The sequence below is a fragment of the Podarcis raffonei genome, chromosome 2 (genome assembly GCF_027172205.1).
Source record: "Podarcis raffonei isolate rPodRaf1 chromosome 2, rPodRaf1.pri, whole genome shotgun sequence".
NCBI classification, from domain to species: domain Eukaryota; kingdom Metazoa; phylum Chordata; class Lepidosauria; order Squamata; family Lacertidae; genus Podarcis; species Podarcis raffonei.
In genome coordinates this window covers 124,807,447-124,832,172 of record NC_070603.1, presented here as the reverse complement: position 1 = coordinate 124,832,172, position 24,726 = coordinate 124,807,447, and the positions used below count along the sequence as shown (strand labels likewise).

Sequence of the window (24,726 nt, the reverse complement as noted above, 5' to 3'; positions counted from 1 at the left end):
ACCCACCACCCAAAAGTACAATAGAAGTTCCTTTGCATGTCTGGAGCCTGAGGCGAGTCAGGTGATGAGATTTGGCTTCCTTTGGCTAACAATGAGCCCAGCAATTTTCACCTCTGAGAACTTCCTGGAGTCCTTTTGCAAGGGGAAAATAGCTTTAGAATGGGGGGGGGGACTGGGAAAGGAGATGATTTTATATTATTTTTAAAGTTAGGTGACTTCCCTGAGCTGTCAAGTTGGAAGGATATATTCAGGCATAATATTTGTAATATTTAACTTTAAAGATGTCCCCCCCTGTAATTTCCGTAACATTACAGTATCTATCTACTGGCTCATTGGGAAAACTCTAGAAAGTCATATCACAAAGCCTAACTTTCTCCATCAGCTCCCTCTTTTTTAAAAAAAGGTACCCATTGCAATGACACTGGAACAGCCTTTAGGGTTGTCTTAAGTTACTCTAAACTCCTTCCCAGGACGAGAATTTTTAGAAATTCGGGGGGCGGGGGTCGCCCTTCGCTGCCTCTGCAGGGAATTGAACCCATAAATTTCTCACTCAATAAACAGAAATATAGAGCTTGCTGGCTGGGAAGGGCATTTCTGTTTGCAGGGAGGGGGGGGGGGCGGATCTCCTGCCCCTCCCCCTCCCTCTGGGTCAATGAGCTCCGCTTCCTAGAGAGGCAGGAAGGGAGTTTTATTGCGGGGGAGGGAAGAGGCTATTTGGAGGGGAGGGGTCTCCATCCTCATTCCCGGAAGAGAAGCGGGCTTGGAGAAGAGGAGAAAGAGGTGCAGCATATTTGGGGGTTATATGGGGGGGGGGGGAGGATTTGCTTTGCCTCCCCCTGAATCTACAAAGAGGGCATTTGGGAAAGGAGGCGGAAGGATTGGGGGGGGGGGGAGAGAGACAGGAAATCAGGGAAGGGCTCCGCCCTTTCTCTGTGGGGAGGGGGGGCTTGACGCAGGCCATCCTGTTGCAAAGTGGGGTCCTCTCCCCCCAGGAGGGTTTGCATTGCAAGATCCTTTTCGAAGCGCAGAGATCAAAACAGGCTCCCATGGTGGGAGGAGGGGAGGGGGAGCGAAGATGAACCACAAAAGGGTGCCCCCCCACTGCACCCAAACTACAAAGGGATTTCCAGCCCCACCCTGTGCCTGTTGACTCAGAGGTCAGTCCTATTCCGTTCAAAGGGGGGGGGCAGCCCTATTCCACCTTGTGATGCTCCTCTCTGATCTGCCCCCTCCTAAATCTGCTGCTGAAGCCCCTGCCTCAGTGGGGCGGAGATGGGGGGGGCAAGCAGGGGAGAGGAAGTGGAAGCAGCTGGAGAACAGAGTCACCTCTGGGCTGGGGGAGATTTCGAGTTGGGGTGTGTAGGGAGAATGTCAAGAGAAATCGGAGCTTCCTGAGTAAGAAAGAGGCTGATTTGAGAAGGAAGGGGGGACGCCCCCCCCCAACATCCCCTTTCAGAAATCCTAGTCTGGCCGGCTGAGGTTGCTTTGGCACAAAGGAAAGAGCCCTGTTGGGTTTCCCATGTTTGGGGGGGTGCACTTGGGGAGGGTTTGCTATGCTGCTTTTGTTCCCCAAAACTGGAGGGAAGAGGAGCATTCCCGATTTCCTTAATCATTAAAAAGCACCTTGTCGGTTTGCCTCCTGGGCCCATGGATGGCAGGAATTGAAACTGATCAAGGTCTCAGGAGCCCTTTAAATATGTTCATGGCAAAGACTGGAGGAATTAAAGAAATGCCCCCTCCCCAGCTGGACTTGGGGGGGGGATGAGTTTTTAATGCTGTTTCTTTCCAAAAAGAGGCTTCTCCAGATATCCTCTTGGGACTTTGTCGGGAAGGAGAATCAAAGCCCCCCCGGGGGGGTGGGAGATCTGGCCTGTCTTTCAGGATTGGCCCAGCGCAGAGGTGCTGAGGGACTTTCTCTGCCGGTTCTGGCAGCCTCACTCCTGGCCTCGTCTCCATCCAGGTTGCCAGGAGGGCCTTGTAATGCTGTAAGGTAAAGGTAAAGGGACCCCTGACCATTCGATCCAGTCCTGACCGACTCTGGGGTTGCGGCGCTCATCTCACTTTATTGGCCGAGGGAGCCGGCATACAGTTTCCGGGTCATGTGGCCAGCATGACTAAGCCGCTTCTGGCGAACCAGAGCAGCACACGGAAACGTCGTTTACCTTCCTGCCGGAGTGGTACCTATTTATCTACTTGCACTTTGACGTGCTTTCGAACTGCTAGGTTGGCAGGATACTGTAGGTGATCTAAAACCCACCTGGGCACACTTTTGTGAATTTGCTGAACCAACTGTTAAAAAGGGATACAAAAAAGGGAGGCATGAGGAAGTCAAGAAAATAAGTTATCAAAGATAAGAAACTAGAAAAGAGTGATCTGTGTTTTACCTTTTTGTGTGTGTATTGATTTTTTTTATTTTTTTATTTTTCCCCCTCCCTTGTTAGGTTAAATGTTTGTAGTTTTGTATTGTGAAATTTTCTATGTTTTATATCCCTTCTGTGTTTATACTGTTTTTGTGAATGTTTTTTTTATCCCTATTGTCAAACTTAATAAAATATTATTTAAAAAAACAAAAACCCACCTGGGCGATGCTCACACCAGAACCCTGCAAGGTGGGCCAGGATGACAGCCTGTTCCGTGTTTGGAACAGGGGTGGAGACCATTATCCAGCCTGAGGGCCATTTTCGCTCCTGAGCAGCCTTCCAGGCTTTCTGTGAAGCTTCATTAAGAGTTGGGGTTTGATCTTAGAACTTTCCAAACCAAAGCTGAATGTCCCCTAAAGACTGAGGCAGCTTATAGTATTATAAAGTTCCTGTAGAAAGGATTACATCCTTCCAGTTCCCTTTGTAATGAGAATTTATGAGTATTAGTTTATTAGTACTGGTATTTGTACTTTGTAAAAGGAATGCTATTTGTGTTAATGTCTCCCACCATAAATAAATCTGCCATTCTGTGAACTGTTCCGAGACATCCAGGTATAAGGCGGTATATAAATTCAGTAATAATAATGATATAAATTCAGTAATAATAATAATAATAAGAATAATAACAACAACAACAACAACTTCTGCATTATTCTCCTTAAAGAGCTCGCTGCATTGAAGTGCATCTTGTCAACAGCTGAGGGAGTCCCAGAAGTGGCCCAGTTTACGCCTCCTCCAAATCGCCTACAGACAGCGTAATGGCCTCTGAGGCACTGCTTGGACCGTCTCTTCTTAGAGGTGGAGTGGAAAGAGGAGCCATGCAGCTTCCTCAGGTAGGGAAAGAGCAACGGGAGGAGGGAGGAGGGAAGAGGCACAGATGGGACCACCCAGCCTCCCTCTGTGTTGAGTGGGGATGATGGGGATCTAAGAGAAGCTCTGTTTTCTTCTTCTTCCAGGTCCTCTTGACCTTTGAGGAGGTGGCTGTGTTTTTCACGGAGGAGGAGTGGGCTCTGCTGGATCCTGGCCAAAGAGCTCTGCACAAGGAAGTCATGGAGGAGAATTATGAGATGGTGGCCTCTCTAGGTGAGGGCACATTTTTATTCCTCTTGGCTGTTAGACATTGGAGGTGTGAATCTGCTGTTTGAGCCATTTATTCATGCTGTGCCGCCTTCTTTGGCGATTCCTCGTAGCCAAGTAAGATTGTCTTCCATCCACATGATCTTAACGGTGTGTCCGTAAGTGACTGTGCAGTCCAATTCTGGATCCACACATCCTTTGGCAGTGGGGACATATGTTTCTGGGCATGAGTTAACCACAGCGAGGTTTTGCCAAACATGCTTTCCTCGTAGCTTGTTTCTCCCTTTCGTCCTGAGTTTGTGCTTCTTCAAAGTCCATGAAGCCTTTGGTAAAGCTTTTTTCCAGTTGGCACTCTTGCAAGCCAGTGGTTCCCAATTTTCTATGCCTATACTTCATTTTTTTAGATTAGCCTTCAGAACATCTTGAAACCACTTTAGTTGTCCACCTGTATTTCACTTTCCATTCTTAAGTTAGAAATAGCGTAGTTGCTTTGGAAGAAAATAATCAGGCATCTGAACAACATGACCAGCCCAGCGAAGTTGATGTTGAAGATTGTAGTTTATAAACGCTGTACTTTTATCAGTAGGTAACTTCATAAGCTGATATTGTGGTATGAATTCCCCCCAAAAAACTAAAATGGGAAAATCTACAAAGAGACTCACGGGTTAATAATGGTGATATGAGGTTTCCTGGTCCATGTCATTTATTAGCTTTTAATGGGCCAGCAGATACTTTGTTGCCTCTGCTTCAAAAGTTTAATATTTTTGTATATTTTTATAGTCATATAAAGTAATATCTCTGGTTACAAACCATCCTCCTTGCGAAAGCTTCGGCTTACGAGCTCTGCTAACCCGGAAGTAGGTTTCCTGGTTGCGAACTTTGCCCCAGGATGCGAGCGGAATCGCCCCATTAGCGAAAGTGTGCCTCAGGTTAAGAAAGGTTTCAAGTTGAGAACGGACCTCTGGAACAAATTAAGCTCATAACCACAGTATTACCACTGTATTATAAATACAGCACTTATGTTTTACTTATTCTTCATAGAGCGGCTCTGATACGCAGGTCTGAGCTCATCTCCTTGCTTGGAACTGAAAAACACAGGCATGTTGTCCTGAACAGATTGAGTGTTACATGCTTCCACTTTGCCGTGAGACTGTAACTTTGTATGTCGCCTTTCAGTGTATAGGAATATAAAACCGGTCTTGAAAGACCTACATTGGCTCCCAGAACGTTTCCGAGCACAATTCAAAGTGTTGGTGTTGACCTTTAAAGCCCTAAATGGCCTTGGCCCAGTATACCTGAATGAGCGTCTCCACCCCCATTGATCTGCCCGGACGCTGAGGTCCAGCACTGAGGGCCTTCTGGCAGTTGTGAGAAGCAAAGCTACAGGGAACCAGGCAGAGGGCCTTCTCGGTAGTGGCGCCTACCCTGTGGAACGCCCTCCCATCAGATGTCAAAGAGATCAACAACTACCAGACTTTTAGAAGACATCTGAAGGCAGCCCTGTTCAGGGAAGTTTTTAATGTGTGACATTTTAATGTATTTTTAATCTTTGTTGGAAGCTGCCTAGAATGGCTGGGGAAACACAGCCAGATGGGCGGGGTACAAATAAATTATTATTATTATTATTATTATTATTATTATTATTATTATTATTATTATTAAAAAGAGCCATTTGGATTAGAATGAGGGCCCATCTTTTCCAGCATCCTGGTGCAGGTTTAGGCGATGTATACAGTTGGTTGGAATGTATCAGGAAGAAATTACAGATCATAGAGGAAGGAGAAAACTAAATACAGAGGTGCAGTATTTTCACAGCAGGGGGAAAGTGTCTCCCTCTCGATGTGGCTGCACTACAACTCCCATCATCCCTGGTCATTGGCCATCTTTGCTTGGGTTGATGCTGCTTAGAGTTCAACCACATCTGGAGGGTCGTAGATGCCTCACCTCAGCATAGAAGGTTTGTCTTGGTGCTCAGTGTTACATGGGAGTTGAAGGTAGAACTGGATACTAAGGGTTCTTGAGACTATTAACATATGTCCTTTCCTTTCCTAAAACTTTGGTACATATAAGAGGGAGGGATGCTGGAAGTGTTAAAATCAGAGAAGGTGCTGATTGGCCTTGCTGTGTGTTAAGTTCTCTGGTTCTCTTCCTTGAATACCTAACAATATTTTTTTATCTCCCACCCCCGATACTTAAAACCAGGTGATGGAGAAGGCAATCAGAATTTCGAGGGGCCATCTGTAAAGTACTTCACTGCGAGTGAACACCTTAGGACACATCTTCAAACTAACACTGAGGAGAAACCCTTTAAATGTATGGAGTGCGGAAAAAGCTTCAGTGAAAAGGGAAAACTTACCATACACCAACGGATTCACACAGGGGAGAAACCATTTAAATGTATGCAGTGTGGAAAGAACTTCAGACAGTCTTCACACCTTACCGTACATCAGCGAACTCACACAGGGGAGAAACCCTTTAAATGTACGGAGTGCGGGAAGTGCTTCAGTGAGAGTGGAAGTTTTACTCTACATCAACGAACTCATACAGGGGAAAAGCCATATAAATGTATTGAGTGTGGGAAGTGTTTCAGTGAAAGTAGAAAACTTACTGTACATCAACAAATTCACACAGGGGAGAAACCCTTTAAATGTACGGAATGTGGAAAAAGCTTTAGTCAGAGTGGAAGCCTTACTGTACATCAACAAATTCACAGAGAGGAAAAACCATTCAGATGTTTGGAGTGCGGAAAGAGCTTTAGTCAGAGTGGAAGCCTTACTATACATCAACGGAGTCACACAGGGGAGAAACCATTCAGATGTATGGAGTGTGGGAAATGCTTCAGTCAGTGTTCACACCTTACTAGACATCAGCGGACTCACACAGGGGAGAAACCATTTAAATGTATGGAGTGTGGGAAGGGTTTCAGTCACAATGGAATACTTACTGTTCATCTACGAACTCACACAGGGGAGAAACCATTTAAATGTATGGAGTGTGGGCAGAGCTTCATTCACAATGGAATCCTTACTGTACATCAACGAACTCACACAGGGGAGAAACCATTTAAATGTATGGAGTGTGGAAAGACCTTCAGTCAGTGTTCACACCTTACTATACATCAACGAACTCACACTGGGGAGAAACCATTTAAATGTATGGAGTGTGGGAAGGGCTTCAGTCACAATGGAATACTTACTGTACATCAACGAACGCATACAGGGGAGAAACCATTTAAATGTATGGATTGTGGGAAGGGTTTCAGTGAGAGTGGAGCTCTTACAAGACATCAACAAACTCACACAGGGGAGAAACCATTTAAATGTATGGAGTGCGGAAAGAGCTTCAGACATACCTCACACCTTACTCTACATCTACGAACTCACACAGGGGAGAAACCATTTAGATGTACAGAGTGTGGAAAGAGCTTCAGTCGGTGTTCACATCTTAATATACATCTACGAACGCACACAGGGGAGAAACCATTTAAATGTGTACATTGTGGAAAGGGTTTCATTGAGAGTGGAGCTCTTACTAAACATCAACGATCTCACACAGGGGAGAAACCATTTAAATGTCTGGAGTGTGGGAAGTGCTTCAGTAAGAGTGTAACTCTTAGAAAACATCAGCAAACTCACAGAGAAGCAACTGTTTAAATGAAAGTGTTTAATGTGTTTCACTTATAGTGGAGTTCTTAATCACAGGGGAGAACCCATTTAGATGTATGGAGTGCTCCAAGTTTTCCCCACAAAGTTCACTTTGTGCTTCATATCAACAAACTCAGATAGGGAAAAATCAATGGTAAGTGCATGGAGTATATTTGATGTTCTGGTGTTTGTATGGAAAGTTGTACATATATGTATTAAAGCAATGAAGGTAATTTCTCATAATTGTAAGTATAATGATAAAGCTAGTGTACTTTTAGGGATGTGCAGAATGCGACTCTGGAGTGCTCATTGAGAGTGAGCATGTGCTGAGAGTCTGTTGATATTTGGTCTTTGGCAGATAGAGTTGGGAGTGGAGAGTTGTGAAAAGTGCAGTACGACAGTAGTGTTTAGGAAGCAGGATTGGCTCTGGAATCCTAGAACTGAAGAGTTGAAAGGGACTCTTAAGGTCTTCTAGTCCAGTTTCCTGTTATACGAACAGCAGCATAAAGCCCATTTTTATAATTGCAATAAAGGAACAATTAAAACACAAAATGACTGAAAAGTAATTATGAAACCTTACTACATTGTTTAGATTTTGTAAATTCATTGTTTTACCTTCCCTTCTCATTCATGGGTACTTTAACTGCAAAGGGCATAAAATCCCTGGTGGTAGCCAGAATAAAGAAGGTGCTGAGGGGGACAACGAATATATGGAGGGAAGGTGGCACAGGGAAATGTGGGCATTGCCAGTGGTTTCAGGAGAGTCATTTGCTGCGGACAGAGGAATCTGTGCCCAAGTAATTGGCCCATCTTTCAGAAATCGAGATGATCTGGCAGATCTGCAAATCTATTATGAAGCAGCTTGCCTGAGTTGGTTAAAAGAATGGATTACATTGGATATTGCAGACATCCTGGACCTAGAATGCCAGGATTTAAAATTTTGCTGGCATGCATGTTTATGTTCTGGTGAGGCAAAAATTTACAAAAGCTTTAGAAACCATATTGTAAGGAAGAATTTGTATAGAGTTTGGGAGAAATATAAAAGCCTGTTGAAAATTAAAACACCTTTACGGCTATCTCCTATTGAGGCTATTACAATAAAGAGAGGTAATATGGATAGACAATAGGCGATTTACAGGGAATTGTAAATTACAGGCCCATCTTTCAGAAATCCATAGAAAGAGCAGGCAGTATAGGAGGCTGAAAGCAGAGTTCACCTGGAGCTGCTCCTCCCTCTGCTGGCATTGAGCATTTGCCCCTGACATGAAGCAGCCACAGCAGGTCCTGGAAACTGCCCACAGTTGGACTTCACCCCCAAGGCCCCCTCCTCCATCGCCTCCCGAGACAGACGGATGCCAGCAGGGGTCTCTTTGCCTGCCAGGATTGCACCTGGGACCTCCTGCATGCAAAAGCATTGAATTCAAGACCTTTTAAAATAAATCATTTATTCAAAATAAATACAGCTTTGTCCACTGCCATAATATCACAGAATGATGACTCCGATCCTCAATCCCAGATCATAGTATTGTTTGCTCCCCCAATACCTTCAATAAGAACCCAACTACCAATCTGTTTGGCTAGACATTTCCAATCATTATATCCCCTCCACAAATACCGCCGTGGTGGTGATGATGATAAATAAATACTAAATAATATTTTTTTTATATATCCTGCCCTTCCCAGTTCAGAAAACCGGGTTTTAAAACACTTAATTGATGCAACAAAAAACAGCATAAAATGTGAATAACAATAAATTCAGAATTCAAAAATAAATTTAGGGGGGAAATCCATCCAATAAACATTAGATGATCACCTGGGCTAGTTGGCTAAATTAGTCCTATTTGGGCCAGTGAAGAAACCAGGGGAGAATTAGCTGTGGGATCCCAGAGTGGGTAATCTTCATAAAAGGGGAGGGGGAGGGAAGGAAGGGGAATAAAAGATCAGGCTAAGTTCAAATTGAAAGCCAGGCGAAATAGTTCTGTCTTACAGGCCCTGCAGAAGGAAGTTAAATCCTGCAGGGCCCTGGTCTCCTGGGACAGAGCATTCCACCAGGTCGGAGCCATCGCTGCTGCTGCTGCTGCTGATGGCGGCATCATGATGGCATTATCAATATCGGGTTCTTCTTCAATAAAGGGAGACCAGATTGTGTCAAAGGTATCTTTTTTGGAGATGCCTTTGATTAGACACCGATGGCATGTGAGGCGTTGTGATAGAGCAATGATCCAGATGTTATTGATCCAAGCCCCTATTGGTTTTTTAGAGGTTTCCTTCCATCATTGGGCAATAACTGTAGTTTAGCTGCTGTGAACAGAAAGGAAATTAATTATTTAGATTGAAGCCTTGAATTTGGAATAAAATCCAGTTATAATGAGGCAAGTGCTGGATTAGGACGGATAGATTGTTTAGTGATTTGGGGGGTCAGATAAAAAACTTTTCACCAGAAGGCGTGGACCACTGTACACCCCCACCAAACATGAAAATAGGAATCTGAGACCTTCTGCATGCAAAGCAACTGCTTTACCCCCCCCCCCCCCGAAAACATAACAAAGCCTAACTTTCTCCATCAGCTCTCTCTTTTTTAAAAAATGGAATTGGTGCCGGAATTTATGGAAATTTATGAAATTTACCAAAATCATCACAATCACTCTGGCAAATGCCCCTACAAAACATTTCATCAACCACGTAGTCAGCAGCCTCCTTGCCTGGCCAATAATCGCTGGCATTCTGGCTCCTGAGTGGCAGCCATATCAGAAACAAGGTAAACCCAGCCGCAGTTTTTTTAGGATCTTGGTCAAGACAAAAGGGAGTGATTAACTTGACCAGGAGAACAGGAACATGTACATCAGGCATGTTCAACAGGTCAATCACGATCTACTTGTCGATCATGGGACGTGTAATAAACGTAAATCTGCCCTTATTCCGTTATGGGGGACACAAGAGCCCTTATAGAGTCCTTTGCAGGTTCTCCATCGGTCGGAGAAAATAACAGAGGCCAACAAGAGAATATTGAGAAGCAAAGCGGCTCATAAGCCTGATCTTTATTGAACTGTTGCAACAGGGTGCTCCCCTCACACGCAGAAGGAGGAGGACTCAGAACAAAGGTGTGTCCGCCCTTATATAGACATTTTAAAGTGCCCGCGCTGGAGCTCAAGACCACCCCCAGAAACATCATACCTACATCACAAAAAGGGCGGTCTACAACAGAAATCTGAGTGCGTTGTTTACCTCTTGTCTGGCAGATTACCTGTTAATGCTTACTTGATTGCATACCCTGGGGAGCCTGGCCTGTCTTTTGTAATGACAAATACTTAGTTCCTGAGCCAGGTCACAGGCTCACCCTATTCATACACAGACATACCCTTAAGACAGGATTTGTGAACAAAAAGACAATGGGGAGGCTCCCCCACCCCCTCCCTCCTTGCAGAGAAAACATTTGAAAATGCTTTCAGGGCGGTCCTCCTGTGCTGCTCCAGACATGCGGTCCACACATCTATGTATGTGCTTGGTTGGTACATTTATGAACATTTATTATATATACATATAAGATCTTAAAATTTTTAGTTCAGATGTCATTGGTCGATTGTTGTGAATCACAGGACCTTTAGCGATCTACGTGACTCATGAAATGAAACAACGAAAAATGTTGGTGGGACCCTTCGCGACCAAAAATAGAAAAATGTTCGCAACTGTTTCCCCCCCCCCCCAAAAAGCTCAACAACTAGATCAACAACTTTGCCTGTCAGTGACAACTGGTAGATCACAGCCAGTAGTTTAACACTCTGAGTAGATCTCTTTTTCTTGGGAGTTGGAGGTACCTAATGCACATAATCCCCTTTGTTTTACTTAATGGGAGTGAAGTGCAGGTCAAGGGAGGGATGGAGGCAAACGTGCCAGAACTGTGTGACGCTGTGTTGTTTTTAATACTCGGTTGGAAGCCGCCCAGAGTGGCTGGGGAAACCCAGCCAGGTGGGCAGGGTATAAATAATAATAATTTATTATTTATACCCTGCCCACCTGGCTTCTATTATATAGAAGACCCCTCCCAGGTTATGACATAGCTGTGGTGTATATATGACGTATGTGTAATGTTGCACTAAGGGTGTTGAGTGTAAAAAGGGAAGCTTCTACAAAAGAGAGCTTCGGGCTGCTTCTTCCATGCGGTGGGTGGAAGTCCTGTTGCAACAATAAAGATCCCGGGGGGAGGCTTTTCAGAAATCGGGGTGGGTCGTCTTTCGTTGCCGCTGCAGGTAATCGAACCCATGAATTTATCACTAAATAAACAAGAATATAGGGCTTGCCGGCTCGGAAGGGCAGTTCTGTTTGCAGGGAGGGGGGGGGGGCGGATCTCCTGCCCCTCCCCTTCCCTCTGGGTCAATGAGCTCCGCTTCCTAGAGAGGCAGGATATTTGTTTTTCTTTTTTGGGGGGGGGAGAGGCTACTTGGAGGGGAGGGGTCTCTATCCTCATTCCAGGAAGAGAAGCGGACTTGGAGAAGAGGGGAAAGAGGTGCCGTATATTGGGGGGGTTATGTGGGGAGGGGGGTGGGAGAAGGATTTGCTTTGCCTCTCCCTGAATCTACAAAGAGGGCAGCTGGGAAAGGAGGCGGGAGGATTGAGGCGGGGGGGGTAGAAAGGAAAGCAAGGAGGGACTCTGCCCTTTCTCTGTGGAAATCGCGGGGGGGGGCTGGAGGCAGGCCATCCTGTTGCAAAGTGGGATCCCCCTCCCCCAACAGGGTTTGCATTGCAAGACCCTTTTTGAAGTGCAGAGATCAAGCCAGGCTCCCATGGTGGGGGGAGGGGGGGAGCGAAGAACCAGAAAAGGGTGCCCCCCCAGTGGAACTTAATTACAAAGGGATTTGCAGCCCCACCCTGTGCATGTTGACTCAGCAGTCCGTCCTTCTCTGTTCAAAGGGGGGTGGCAGCCCCATTCCACCTCGTGATGCTCCTCTCTGTTTAACACCCTCCATCTCCCTTCTCACTCCTGACCCCTCCGTCCCCCCCATCGCTCCCCCCTGGCTCTGCCTCCTGCGTCAGGGAGCCGGTCTGGGCTGAGCTCCTCCAGGACCCTGATCTGCCCCCTTCCGAAATCTGCTGCTGAAGCCCCTGCCGCAGTGGGGCTCCTGGTAGAGCTGGTTCCATGGGGGAAGATATGGAGGGCAGGCAGCGGCTATTGTGTGGAGTTGGCAAAAGGAAACAAGGATTTGCTTCTTGGGAAGGGGGCGCCCCCCTCATTTCGGCAGAGTGGGGAACAATGGGGGAGGGTTTGCTGTCCTGTTTATGAGGCCCTGAAGTGGAGGGAAGAGGCACATTTTGGATTTTCACCTGCTGCTAAGCAAGGAAAATGGACACATGAGTGGCGGGATTGAAAACTAATCAGGCAGGTTCAGGTCTGTGCTCACGAGGGACCAGTTTTGACCCCCTGGTTATCTTTCACCCTGTCCTATCTCACAGAGTTGGGAAGATAAAAGCACAGCTCCTTTCTTTGAAGTACAACTGGGAAAGTCCTAGAAGTGGCCAACTTTACGGCTCCTCCGAATCGCCTCACCAATGGCCTCAGAGGCACCTTTTGGACCTTCTCTTCTTCAAGGTGGAGTGGAAAGAGGAGCCAGGCAGCTTCTTCAGGTAGGGAAAGAGCCTTGGGGAATCAGATAGGAGGGAAGAGGCACAGATGGGACCACTCAGCTTCCCTCTGTGTTGAGTGGGGATGATGGGGATCTAAGAGCAGCTCTGTCTTCTTCCTCTTCTTCTTCCAGGCCCTCTTGACCTTTGAGGAGGTGGCTGTGTTTTTCACGGAGGAGGAGTGGGCTCTGCTGGATCCAGGCCAAAGAGCTCTGCACAAGGAAGTCATGGAGGAGAATTATGGGATGGTGGCCTCTCTGGGTAAGGATGCATTTTTATCCCTCTTGGCTCTTAGATGTGGAAGGTGTCAACCAGCTCTTTGTGCCATTTATTCATGCCGTGAAGGAGCAACATAGGAATAGCCTGCTGGATCAGCTGAGTGGCCCATCTAGTCCAGCATCCTGTTCTCCCACTGGCAAAACCAGATGCCTGTGGGAAACCAGCAAGCAGGATTCGAACACAAGAGCACTCTTGCCTCCTGTAGTTTCCAGCATTTATAAAAAACATTGGTGCTTCTGACTATGGAGGCACTACAAAGCCATCACAATGAGTGGCCAGCAATAGACTTCTCCTCCATGTATTGAGGACATCATTACTCCCTGGGGGATCAAGTTCCCTAGTTTAACTATGTGCTGTGTGAAGGAGGCTGATCTTTTAACTGTGCTTAGTGAATAATAATAATAAGAATTTATTATTTCTACCCCACCCATCTGTCTATGTTTCGCCACCCACTCTGGGCGGCTTCCAACAAAATTAAATGCATAATAAAGCATCAAACATTAAAAATATCCCTAAACAGGGCTGCCTTCAGATGTCTTCTAAAAGTCGGGTAGTTGTTTATTTCTTTGACATCTGATGAGAGGGCGTTCCACAGGACGGGCGCCACTACCAAGAAGGCCCTCTGCCTGGTTCCTTGTAACCTCACTTCTCGCAGGGAGGGAACCTCCAGAAGGCCCTTGGAGGTGGACCTCAGTCTCCTGGCTGAATGATGGGGGTGGAGATGCTCCTTCAGGTATACTGGGCCAAGGCCGTTTAGGACTTTCAAGGTCGGCACCAACACTTTGAATTGTGCTCGAAAACGTACAGGGAACCAATGTAGGTCTTTCAGGACCAGTGTTATGCGGTCTCGGCTGCCACTCCATGTCATCAGTCTAGCTGCCACATTCTGGATTAGTTGCAGTTTCCGGGTCATCTTCAAAGGTAGCCCCACATAGAGCGTGTTGCAGTAGTCCAAGCTGGAGTTAACTAGAGCATGCACCACTCTGGCGAGATAGTCTGCGGGCAGGTAGGGTCTCAGCCTGCGTACCAGATGAAGCTGGTAGACAGCTGCCCTGGACACAGAGTTGACCTGAACCTCCATGGACAGTTGTGAGTCCAAAATAACTCCCAGGCTCCACACCTGCTCCTTCAGATGTACAGTTTCCCCATTCAGGAGCAGGGAGTCCCCCACACCCGCTTGCTCCCTGTCCCCCCAAAAGAGTACTTCTGTCTTGTCAGAATTCAACCTGTTAGCCGCCTTCCATCCTCAAACCACCTCCAGGCACTCACACAGGACCTTCACTGCCTTCACTGGTTCCAATTTGAAAGGGAGGTAGAGCTGGGTATCATCCGCATATTGATGGACACCCAGCCCAACTCCCCTGATGATCTCTCCCAGCGGCTTCATATAGATATTAAAAAGCATGGGGTAGAGGATGGAACCCTGAGGCTCCCCTAACAGCACTTTCTGGACATAGCCCAGGAGGAAGGAGTGGAACCACTGTAGAACAGTGCCCCCAATTCTGAGCTCCCCTAGATGTTCCTCAAGGTTGTAATGATCAATGGTATAAAAAGCCACTGAGAGATCCAGCAGAGCTAGCAAACAGCTTTCACCTTTGTCCCAGGCCCGCCAGAGATCATGGTCCGCATCCTTCAGGCGTGCCTGGAGTTGTTCTGCAACAACCCGTTCAATCACCTTGCCCAAGAATGGAAGATTTGGGACTGGGCGATAGTTGGCCATATTGGCCAGGTCTAAAGATGTTTTTTTAAGAAGCGGTTTAATAACCGCCTCTTTCAGCGGGTCTGGGAAGGCTCCCTCGCAGAAGGAAGCCTTCACCACCCTGTAGAGCCCATCACCCAGCCCCTCCCGGCTCGCTTTTATGAGCCAGGATGGGCAAGGATCAAGGAGACAGGTGGTCGGTTTCACTCGTTCAAGCAGCCTGTCCAGATCCTCAGAGGTAACAGATTGAATTGATCCCATGAAACTTGACTAGACTGGCCCTGCTCCCATGGTGGAGTCTACCTCCTTCCAAATCTGAGTGACTTTATCTGCAAAAAACTTTGCAAAATCATTGCAGGATATCTTGGGGCCCTTATTGGACCCCAGTGGCACAGGTGGTTCCGTTAAATTATGAACCACCTGAAAGAGCCTCCTCCTGCTGTTTGCTGCAGATGCAATAGAGTTGGCAAAGAAGGTCCTCTTCGCTGTTGATATTGCCACTTGGTAGGCTCAACATTGAGCTCTAACCTGTGTCCGGTCTTATTCAGAATGAGTTTTCCGCCACCGGCGCTCTAGCCATCTCAGCGATTGTTTCATTGCCCTCAGCTCCAGGGAGCTCCATGCAATTGGAGAGGGCACTTTGGAGCCAGACAGTCAATAGCCCTGGTTAACTCCGCATTCCAGTGGGCCACCAGGGAATCAGCTGAAAGGCCATCAACGTGGCGTAAAATATCCCCTACCACTCTCTGGAAACCATTTGGATCTATTAAGTGGCAGGGGCGGACCATCCGAATCCCAGTCCCTACAGAAGGGAAGGGTCACGGAGAAGTCCAGTTGCACCAGGAAGTGATCTGACCATGGCACTTCTTTTGTTTCGCTTTTACTTAGTGTCAGATTACCCACGTCACTAGAGGTGAACACCAGGTCCAAGGCATGTCTGCGACTATGAGTTGGGCCAAACTTATTCAGGGGCCATGGAGGCCATGCTTTCCACGAAGTCCTGAGTGGCCCCTTGTAAGGTCGTGTTGGCATGGATGTTAAAATCCCCCACTACAACCAAACTAGGTGTCTCCAGGAGAACATCCACCACGACCTGAAGCAGCTTTGTCAGGGAATCCTTGGTGCAGTGGAGAGGTTGGTACACCAAAAGGAATCCTGTACCACCCCTATTGCCCAACTTCCAGAACATGCACTCAGAAAACTGGGTCTTCCCAATAGGATGCCTGGTGCAAGCTAATGACTGCCTTAAAAAAATCACTGCAACCCGCCCCCCGCCGCCGCCACCCGTATGACCTGGGTTGCTGTGTGTAAGAGAAACCTGGTGGACAAGCAAGCACAGACCGATCTGCTTCATCCAACCAAGTCTCAAGCCAGATCAAGTCATGGATGGCAGTGGTCTTATTAATCAATGACCTAGCATTGTACAGCAGCACCTTTAGGTCATATGGGTCTCCCGTTGCTGATTCCAATATCCTTCTGGTCAAGACCAGACCCAGAGGCAGAAATAGTATTCAAACAATGACTAAACCTGCCTCCTCGGTAATGACATGGTCTAAGACATTACCTGGAAGAGGCAGGAGAAAATGGACTGCAGAAATCTAGCACTTTCAGAAGAGAGGGAAGGTAGATAAAGTGTGTCCCTCCAGATGTTGCTCCACCGTAACTCCTATCATCCTGGCCATTGGACGTTCCCGCCTGGGTTGAAGCTAGTTTGAGTTCAGCCACATCTGGAAGACTATAGGTGCCCCACCTCAGCATAGAAGGTTTCTCTCGGTGCTCAGTGTTACATGGGAGTTCAAGGTGGAACTGGATACTAAGAGATATCATCTATCTCTATCTAAATCTTATTTACCATTTCCATTTTTACACTTGAAACAATAACAATGCTTCAATGCAAAACACATAATTGATCTTGACTCCCCTTCCACTCCTTCCATGGTTCATTTTGTTAATTTATTTTCCACTACATATTCTAATTTTCCCCATATCTTATTTTATCTCAGTTTTATATCCCAGTATTCTTACTGCTGAATTCATTCTTTTACTGTTATTTTTTTAATGTGTTTACAATAAGTTTCCAAAATAATCTACAAAGCATTTCCAATCTTCATTTTTAAAATTATTTTTAATTTTAATTTATATACATTGCAACAATTATTTTGCCTAGTTTTAACATTTTCAATTTCAACTCCCTTCCATCTCTTTCTGCGGTTCCTTACATTTATTGTCTTCCTTTCCTGCATACTCCAAATTGTCTTAACTTATTCTTTTATTCATCTATTCTTATATATCTCTCATATATATATTTTAAGCTGCAGGTTTTTACAATAATCCTGCCAATGTCTTCATCTGTTTACAGTTTGTGAATATTCAATAAACCATTTCCATTCTTTTCTAAAAAGTTTGTTATCTTGATTTCTTATTCTTCTGGTAAGTTTCACCATTTCTGCATACTCCATTAGTTTCTGTATGCAATCTTCTTTCGTTGGGACCCCTTCATCCTTCCATTTTTGGACAAATAACAGTCTTGCAACTGTAGTCGTATACATAAATAAATTTCTATACTGTTTGGGTAGTTCTAATCCTATAATTCCCAAGAGAAAAGCTTCTGGGTTTTTTAAAGGGAAGATATTTTAAACATATTTTTCAGTCATTATGTATCATTTCCCAGTAAGCTTTAACCTTATTACAAGACCACCACATGTGCAAAAGGTACCTTCTTTCTCTTTACATTTCCAACATTTATTTCACTTTAATTTATACATTTTTGCCAAGCTACTAGGTGTTAAGTGCCATCTATATAGCATTTTCATATAATTTTCTCTTAAACCATAACATGCTGTAAATTTTATATCCGTATTCCATAATCTTTACCATGCTTCCATTTCTATATTATGACCAACATCTATTGCCCAGTGTATCATTGAAGATTTCACTTGCTCAAAGAGCTAAAGGATAAATTAACTGGATGGATACAGTTTCACCAAATTAATGCGTTATGGTACGGTCATAAAAAAATAGGAATGAGTGAAAAAAAGTCCAGGTACCAGGTGGAAATCTTAGAAAGTAATACTAAACTTTTATCCAAAATGTATAACCAACTGTTAGACTGGGATACTAAAGATGAAGAGGTGAAAGGAGTCATGGTCAAATGGGCCAGAGACCTTGGATATAATCTGGAGTTTGACAGATGGGTAAAACTTTGGAAGAAAGGTATGAAGTTCACAGCATGTGCTGTTCTCCGAGAAAATATGGAGAAAATGATGTATCGTTGGTACATCACCCCGGCAAAACTGGGGAAGATGTATAAGACCGGAGACAGCACATGCTGGAAATGTAAAACTAAAGAGGGTACTTTCTTTCACATGTGGTGGACCTGTGACAAAGTGAAAAGATTTTGGGGACAAATTTACGATGAATTAAAAAGAATACTGAAATACACCTTCCCCAAAAAACCTGAAGCGTTCCTTTTAGGTATGATCGGAGAGGAGATCAAAAATGAAGACCAAACATTCTTTCAATATGCAATGGTGGCCGCCAGGATTTTGTTAGCGCAAAACTGGAAAACTTCCAATATCCCCACCATTAGAGAATGGCAAATGAAATTATATGAGTATATAGAACTAGCTAGAATGTCACAAAAAATTAGGCATCAAAAAATCGTTAAGTTTACGAACGACTGGAGTAAATTTGTAAGTTACATTGAAATCAATCTAGGTATTACCAAAATCACAGTGGGCGGAATCTAAAACCTGCGATGTAAAGAGCTGATATAATACAATCTGCAGATAAGCTATGAGTTTATTTTGCCTAAACTGAGATGGAAGGAAGTCAATTGAGTGATGTTATGTTGGTTTGTTTGTTTTATGTTTATAGGTGTTGTTGTTGTTGTTGTTGTTTGTTTGCTTGCTTTTCTTCTTTTCAGTCTTTTTTCTTTTTTGTATTGTTTGATGTCGTTTCCAAAATATCAATAAAAAGATTAGGGGGGGGGGAAAAAAGATTTCACTTGCTCATTCTTTGTGTCCCATTCCAATAACATTGTGTACATTTTAGACATCACTTTAACATCACAACTTAACATGTCTCTCTCTAATTGTGATTGTTGTTCCCCAAACCCCCGCTTCATATCATTTTTAAATATTTAATTCAAATGATGATATTGTAACCATGTTGTTAACATCCCTGGTAAATCCTTCAACTCTTTTAATTAAAATTCTCCTCCTCTCTTAATAAATTTCTGTAAGTTGCCCAATTTTCCATCATATTTTTCTTTTTCACCGCTATGGCTTCCAAAGGCGAAAGCCAAACGTTCCCAATAAATTTTTATATCTGTCCCATATTCTATACAATTTTTTCCCTAATTATATGGTTTGTAAAGCCTTTATGTACTTTCACCATTTCAATACCACAGATAAGTGTGGCAACCAAAAATAATATCATGACCTTCCAAATCTAAAATATGTGGATTCTTCAATAGCAACCATTCCTTCAACCAGCACAGACAAGATGTTTCATAATATCATATCCAGCAGGGAGAAACCTCCTCTATCTTTCAGTTCTATCAGTATTTTATATTTTATTCTCATTTTTTCTCCTTGCCAGATATATGTAGAAATATTTTTTGCCATTTGTTGAAGCAATCTGCCTCACAGATCATCAGCATTTCCAAACTTCTTCAAATACTTTTTATCCTGATCTCTTATTCTATTTGTCAATCTTCCCATTTCTATATATTCTATTAATTAATCTGCCATTCCTCCTTTGTTGGCATCCTTCTTCCACTTCTGAGCATACACCATACTGTAGTTATATATATAAAAAGAGATCTGTGATCCCTAGATATACTTGCATCTATTATACCTAAAATAAAAGCTTCTGGGGTTTTAACAAAGGTCCTCTTAAACATTTTTTTCAGCTCATTAAATATCATTTCTCAGAAGTTCTTAACCGTTTTGCATGTCGACCACATATGATGAAAAGTAACTACTTTGCCCTTACATTTCCAGCAGGTATCTGATTCAGTCTTGTGCATTTTAGCTAATTTACTCGGTGTCAGATACCACCTATATATCATTTTCATAAAATTCTCCTTCAGTGTGCAACATGCTGTAAATCTAAAATCTTTTTCCACATTTCTCCCAAGCTCTCATCTCCATATTATGACCTATATCTCTTGCCCATCCATTATTATAATCTTATCCAAATAATCAAACTTTGTGGTTGTTTAGTTGTTTGGTCGTGTCCGACTCTTCATGACCCCCTGGACCAGAGCACGCCAGGCCCTCCTGTCTTCCACTGCCTCCCGCAGTTTGGTCAAACTCATGCTGGTAACCTCGAAAACACTATCCAACCATCTCGTCCTCTGTCGTCCCCTTCTCCTTGTGCCCTCCATCTTTCCCAGCATCAGGGTCTTTCCCATGGATTCTTCTCTTCTCATGAGGTGGCCAAAGTCTTGGAGCCTCAGCTTCACGATACTACTTCTTAAAAAGCTGTTTTTTTCCTCATTTGGTGCAAAGACTCTCACCAAGAACATTTTTTCTCCTTCAACAATTACCTGTATCCTGATAATTCTTCCTTGGTCATCTTTAAATAATTGTTATGGGTTCAAACCATGTTCTATATGCATTACCACACTTCTCTTTTTAGTTTTTCTGAGGTTATAAACTCTTCAACAAATATTTTGTTTACTAATAATCCACTGTGTCGACTTGCAACATGTGTCTCCTGCACTAAGAGATAATTTTCTGGGATTATTTCCTTTCCTAAAAATGTGGTACATAGGAGAGGAGAGATTGTTGGAGGTGTTGAAAAAAAGAAAGTACTGATTGGTCTTGCTGTGTGTTAAGTTCCCTTGTTCTGTTCCTTGAAATCCTAAAAATATTCTCTTTCTCTCCTACTTTAAACCAGGTGATGGAGAAGGCAATCAGAATTTTGAGTGGCCATCTGTAAAGTACTACAGTGTGAGTGAACACCTTAGCACACATCTACAAACTAACGCAGGGGAGAAACCCTTTAAATGTATGGAGTGTGGAAAGAGTTTCAGTGAAAGAGGAAAACTTACCGTACATCAACAAATTCACACCGGGGAGAAACCATTTAGATGTATGGAGTGTGGGAAATGCTTCAGTCAGTGTTCACACCTTACTATACATCAACGAACCCACACTGGGGAGAAACCATTTAAATGTATAGAGTGTGGAAAGAGCTTCAGTGAGAGTGGAAAACTTACTGTACATCAACGAACTCACACAGGGGAGAAACCTTTTAAATGTATGGAGTGTGGGAAGAGCTTCAGTGTAAGTGGAAAGCTTACTGTACATCAACGAACTCACACAGGAGAGAAACCCTTTAAATGTATGGAGTGTGGGAAATGCTTCAGTCAGTGTTCACAGCTTACTATACATCAACGAACTCACACAGGAGAGAAACCATTTAGATGCGTGGAGTGTGGAAAGAGCTTCAGTGTAAGTGGAAAACTTACTGAACATCAACAAACCCACACAGGGGAGAAACCATTTATATGTATGGAGTGTGGAAAGTGCTTCAGTTGCAGTGGGAGCCTTACTGTACACCAACTAACTCACAAAGGGGAGAAACCATTTAAATGTATGGTGTGTGGAAGGTTCCTCAGTAGTAGGGGAGCACTTAAAAAACATCACTTAACTCACACAACAGATAAACCATTTAAATGTATGGAGTGTGGAAAGAGCTTCAGTGAAAGTTCACAATTTGCCATACATCAACGAACTCACACAGGGGAGAAACCCTTTAAATGTTTGGAATGTGGAAAGAGCTTCAGTACAAGTTCACAGCTTACAATACATCAGCGAACTCACACAGGGGAGAAACCTTTTAAATGTATGGAATGTGGAAAGCGCTTCATTGAAAGTGGAAAACTTACTGTACACCAACGAATTCACACAGGGGAGAAACCATTTAGATGTGTGGTGTGTGGAAAGAGTCTCAGTAGTAGTGGAGCACTTACAAAACATCAACTAATTCATGCAGGTGAGAAACCATTTAAATGTATGGAGTGTGGAAAGCGTTTCAGTGAAAGTTCACAACTGATCATACATCTTCGAATTCACTCGGGAGATAAACCCTTTAAATGTATGGAGTGTGGAAAGAGCTTCAGTCGGAAAGGAGTCCTTATTGTACATCAACGAACTCATATGGGGGAAAAACCATATAAATGTGTGGAGTGTGAGAAGAGCTTCAGTTGTTGTGAAAATCTTAATTTACATCAACGAACTCACACGGGGGAGAAACCCTTCAAATGCATACATTGTGGAAACAGCTTCAGTAATAGTGGAAACCTTACAAGACATCAACGAACTCACACAGGAGAGAAACCCTTTAAATGTATGGAGTGTGGAAAGTGCTTCAGTAATAGTGGAGCACTTACAAAACATCAACTAACTCATACAGGGGAGAAACCATTTAAATGTATGGAGTGTGGAAAGAGCTTCAGTGAAAGGGGGAAGCTTACTGTACATCTACGAATTCACACAGGGGAGAGACCCTTTAAATGCATGGAGTGTGGAAAGAGTTTCAGTGAAAGTGGGAAACTTACTGTACATCAACGAACTCACACAGGGGAGAAACCATTCAGATGTCTGGTATGTGGAAAGTGCTTCAGTCGGAATGGAATCCTTACTGTACATCAACAAACTCATGTACGGGAGAAATCATTTAAATGCATGGAGTGTGAAAAGAGCTTCACTAAAGGTTCACAACTGATCATACACCTACGCACTCACACAGGGGAGAAACCCTTTAAATGTTTGGAGTGTGAAAAGAGTTTCACTTGTAGAGGAAGCCTTACTGTACATCAACGAACACACAGAGGGGAGAAACCATATAAATGTTTGGAGTGTGGAAAGAGTTTCAGCCGAAGTGGGCATTTTAGAATCCATCAGCGAACTCACACAGGGGAGAAACCATTTAAATGTATGGAGTGTGGGAAGAGCTTCATTGAGAGTGGAGCTCTTACAAGACATCAACGAACTCACACAGGGGAGAAACCATTTAAATGTATGGAATGTGGGAAGAGTTTCAGAGAAAGGGGCAAACTTACTGTACATCAACGAACTCACACTGGGGAGAAACTGTTTAAATGTTTGGAGTGTGGAGAGAGTTTTAGTCAAAATGGACATTTTATAAGACATCAACAAACACACAGGGGAGAAACCATTTAAATGTATGGAGTGTGAGATGTGCTTCAATGAGAGTGGAGCACTTACAAAACATCAAGAAGCTCATAGAGGAGAAACCATGTAAATTGAAGGAGTGTGGACTGTGCTTCAGTTAAGGTCATCTACATACTCTCACAGGGGAAAACCCATTTAGATGTTTAGAGTGTGTCTAGTGTTTTCTTCGTTCTTCACATCAACAAACTTATATCAATTGTAAATGCATGGAGTGTTGTTGGTGTTCTGGGTTTTTTATGGAAAGTTGTACACACATGTATTAAAGTAATGACGGTAGCTTCTCCCAGTAGTAAGTATAATGAAAGATATGATGTACTCTTAGGGATGTGCAAAGTGTGAATCTGGAGTGCTGTTGGTGAGTGATGACTGGGCAATAATAGGCCCTTTAGCAGCAAACAAATTTAGTCCTCATTTTGTACTGGAAAATCTTTGCACTTTCTAATTTGTGAACCCTGTCCCTGATTGACAACATTCACTGCCTAGGACCTGTTACAGAAATGTTAGTGATTTTGTATTAACTTTTAAACAAGGGAAGGCCAATCCTGTTCCAATAGCAGCAGTCACCACACAGTCATTCCTCCCTCTTTTGTATGTGTGAAAAACCTCTTCACACACAAAACTCAGACAAATTTTGGCTGTTCTGTCCTGGTTACTCTGCAGTTCATAAGCCTGAACTTTTATTGTCTTCAAGGCTGACAGCGTACAAATCAATATGGCTGACTTGACCCAACAACCCTTTTCCCTCACACACGCAAACGAAACTCACTGCAGTCTACTTAAGGCAACCAGTCATGGCCTGGGCCACCCCACCTCTCTCACTGCCAATGAAAACTTAAAAATGAATAAAAAGAGAACCTACCCATGTGATGCTGACACAAAAACCTTGCACATATGCTGTGTAAAAGAACCAATGTTTACTACCCCCTCTCTCCACCTCTTTCTTGCCCCCTAACTTTATTAATGTCTCACATCGTGTGTAATATAATACATAAATCTTTATTGTGCTCCAAAGACCCGTAACATAGATTCAGAATAAAATACAGATTCATACAGACAACCCCCTGGGAGAGGAAGACCGAGACGATATTTGTTCAGTCTTGAGTATGATGATCTTTGATACTTATGACTACCAAAAGAAACTTTGCCACAGCCACTGTGATATCATTAGACTTGTCATCCAGAAGATATTTAATACAGTAGGCTTCAGATTTACCTGGGCGATTTGCCAGTAGGGGTTTAATCAATAGATCTCTAGCTTGCTCATATTGTCCGCAATGTAGTAGGATATGCCTCATACAAGACGTCCTGAGAGCATACACAGAGCCTATTCTGATAAGGGATGCCTCTCAGTCTGCCATTTAGCACTTCTGATGGAAATACATTTAATTTGGCTTTGGTAAAAAGACGCCGATAAGTTGGTACAGACAGATTTCTAAGATATGCAGGCATCTGAAAATTGTACCTGTAATGAATTGCTACTGCTATTGGGCCACAGATAACATGAGATTGAGATCGGAGATCACTATGTGATATGTCCCAGACCCTTTGCCTCAGAGATTCAAGGGTGGTATCGTATCCCAGATGGTACAAGAGTGAAGGTGGCATTCCAGTCGAAGTGGCTTTTCTGACCATAGTTTTCATCCATGAGCTGATAAACTCCTCGTTGTTTAGGTGTTGAAGTAACCCCTTCCCTAGGCCAAAGACTGAGATCTTAAGCCAGTATCTCAGGGAAGCCCACCATGCTTTTGTTGAGAGAGGGCATTCACCTGTCTCTGAAAACA

The 24,726-nt window shown here is 43.9% G+C and overlaps 3 protein-coding genes across 4 annotated transcripts in view; all 3 read left to right on the top strand.

Moving 5' to 3' along the window:
* The window catches only part of LOC128409495 (zinc finger protein 91-like), a 46,981-nt gene extending 39,288 nt beyond the window's left edge, over window positions 1-7,693 (top strand). Inside the window, exon 6 of the mRNA XM_053380022.1 lies at window positions 5,795-7,693. Within this exon, the coding sequence (XP_053235997.1) occupies window positions 5,795-7,150 (1,356 nt within the window). The 3' untranslated portion in view covers window positions 7,151-7,693. The remainder of the gene's footprint in view (window positions 1-5,794) is intronic.
* LOC128409334 (zinc finger protein 420-like) lies at window positions 711-23,226 on the top strand. 2 transcript variants are annotated; one of them, XM_053379683.1, is made up of 4 exons: window positions 711-780; window positions 12,590-12,760; window positions 12,892-13,018; window positions 20,643-23,226. In XM_053379683.1, the coding sequence occupies exons 2-4, from the start codon at window positions 12,686-12,688 to the stop codon at window positions 22,931-22,933; spliced, it is 2,493 nt and encodes an 830-aa protein (XP_053235658.1). In that variant the 5' UTR covers window positions 711-780; window positions 12,590-12,685; the 3' UTR covers window positions 22,934-23,226. The 2 variants fall into 2 exon arrangements, with proteins under 2 accessions (XP_053235658.1, XP_053235657.1); XM_053379682.1 differs by lacking the exon at window positions 711-780 and adding an exon at window positions 11,581-11,645.
* Window positions 1,106-5,146, top strand: LOC128409488 (zinc finger protein 707-like). The gene is made up of 4 exons (XM_053380013.1): window positions 1,106-1,161; window positions 3,087-3,253; window positions 3,377-3,503; window positions 4,674-5,146. The coding sequence occupies exons 2-4, from the start codon at window positions 3,179-3,181 to the stop codon at window positions 4,817-4,819; spliced, it is 348 nt and encodes a 115-aa protein (XP_053235988.1). The 5' UTR covers window positions 1,106-1,161; window positions 3,087-3,178; the 3' UTR covers window positions 4,820-5,146.
* Window positions 23,227-24,726: the final 1,500 nt, after the last annotated feature.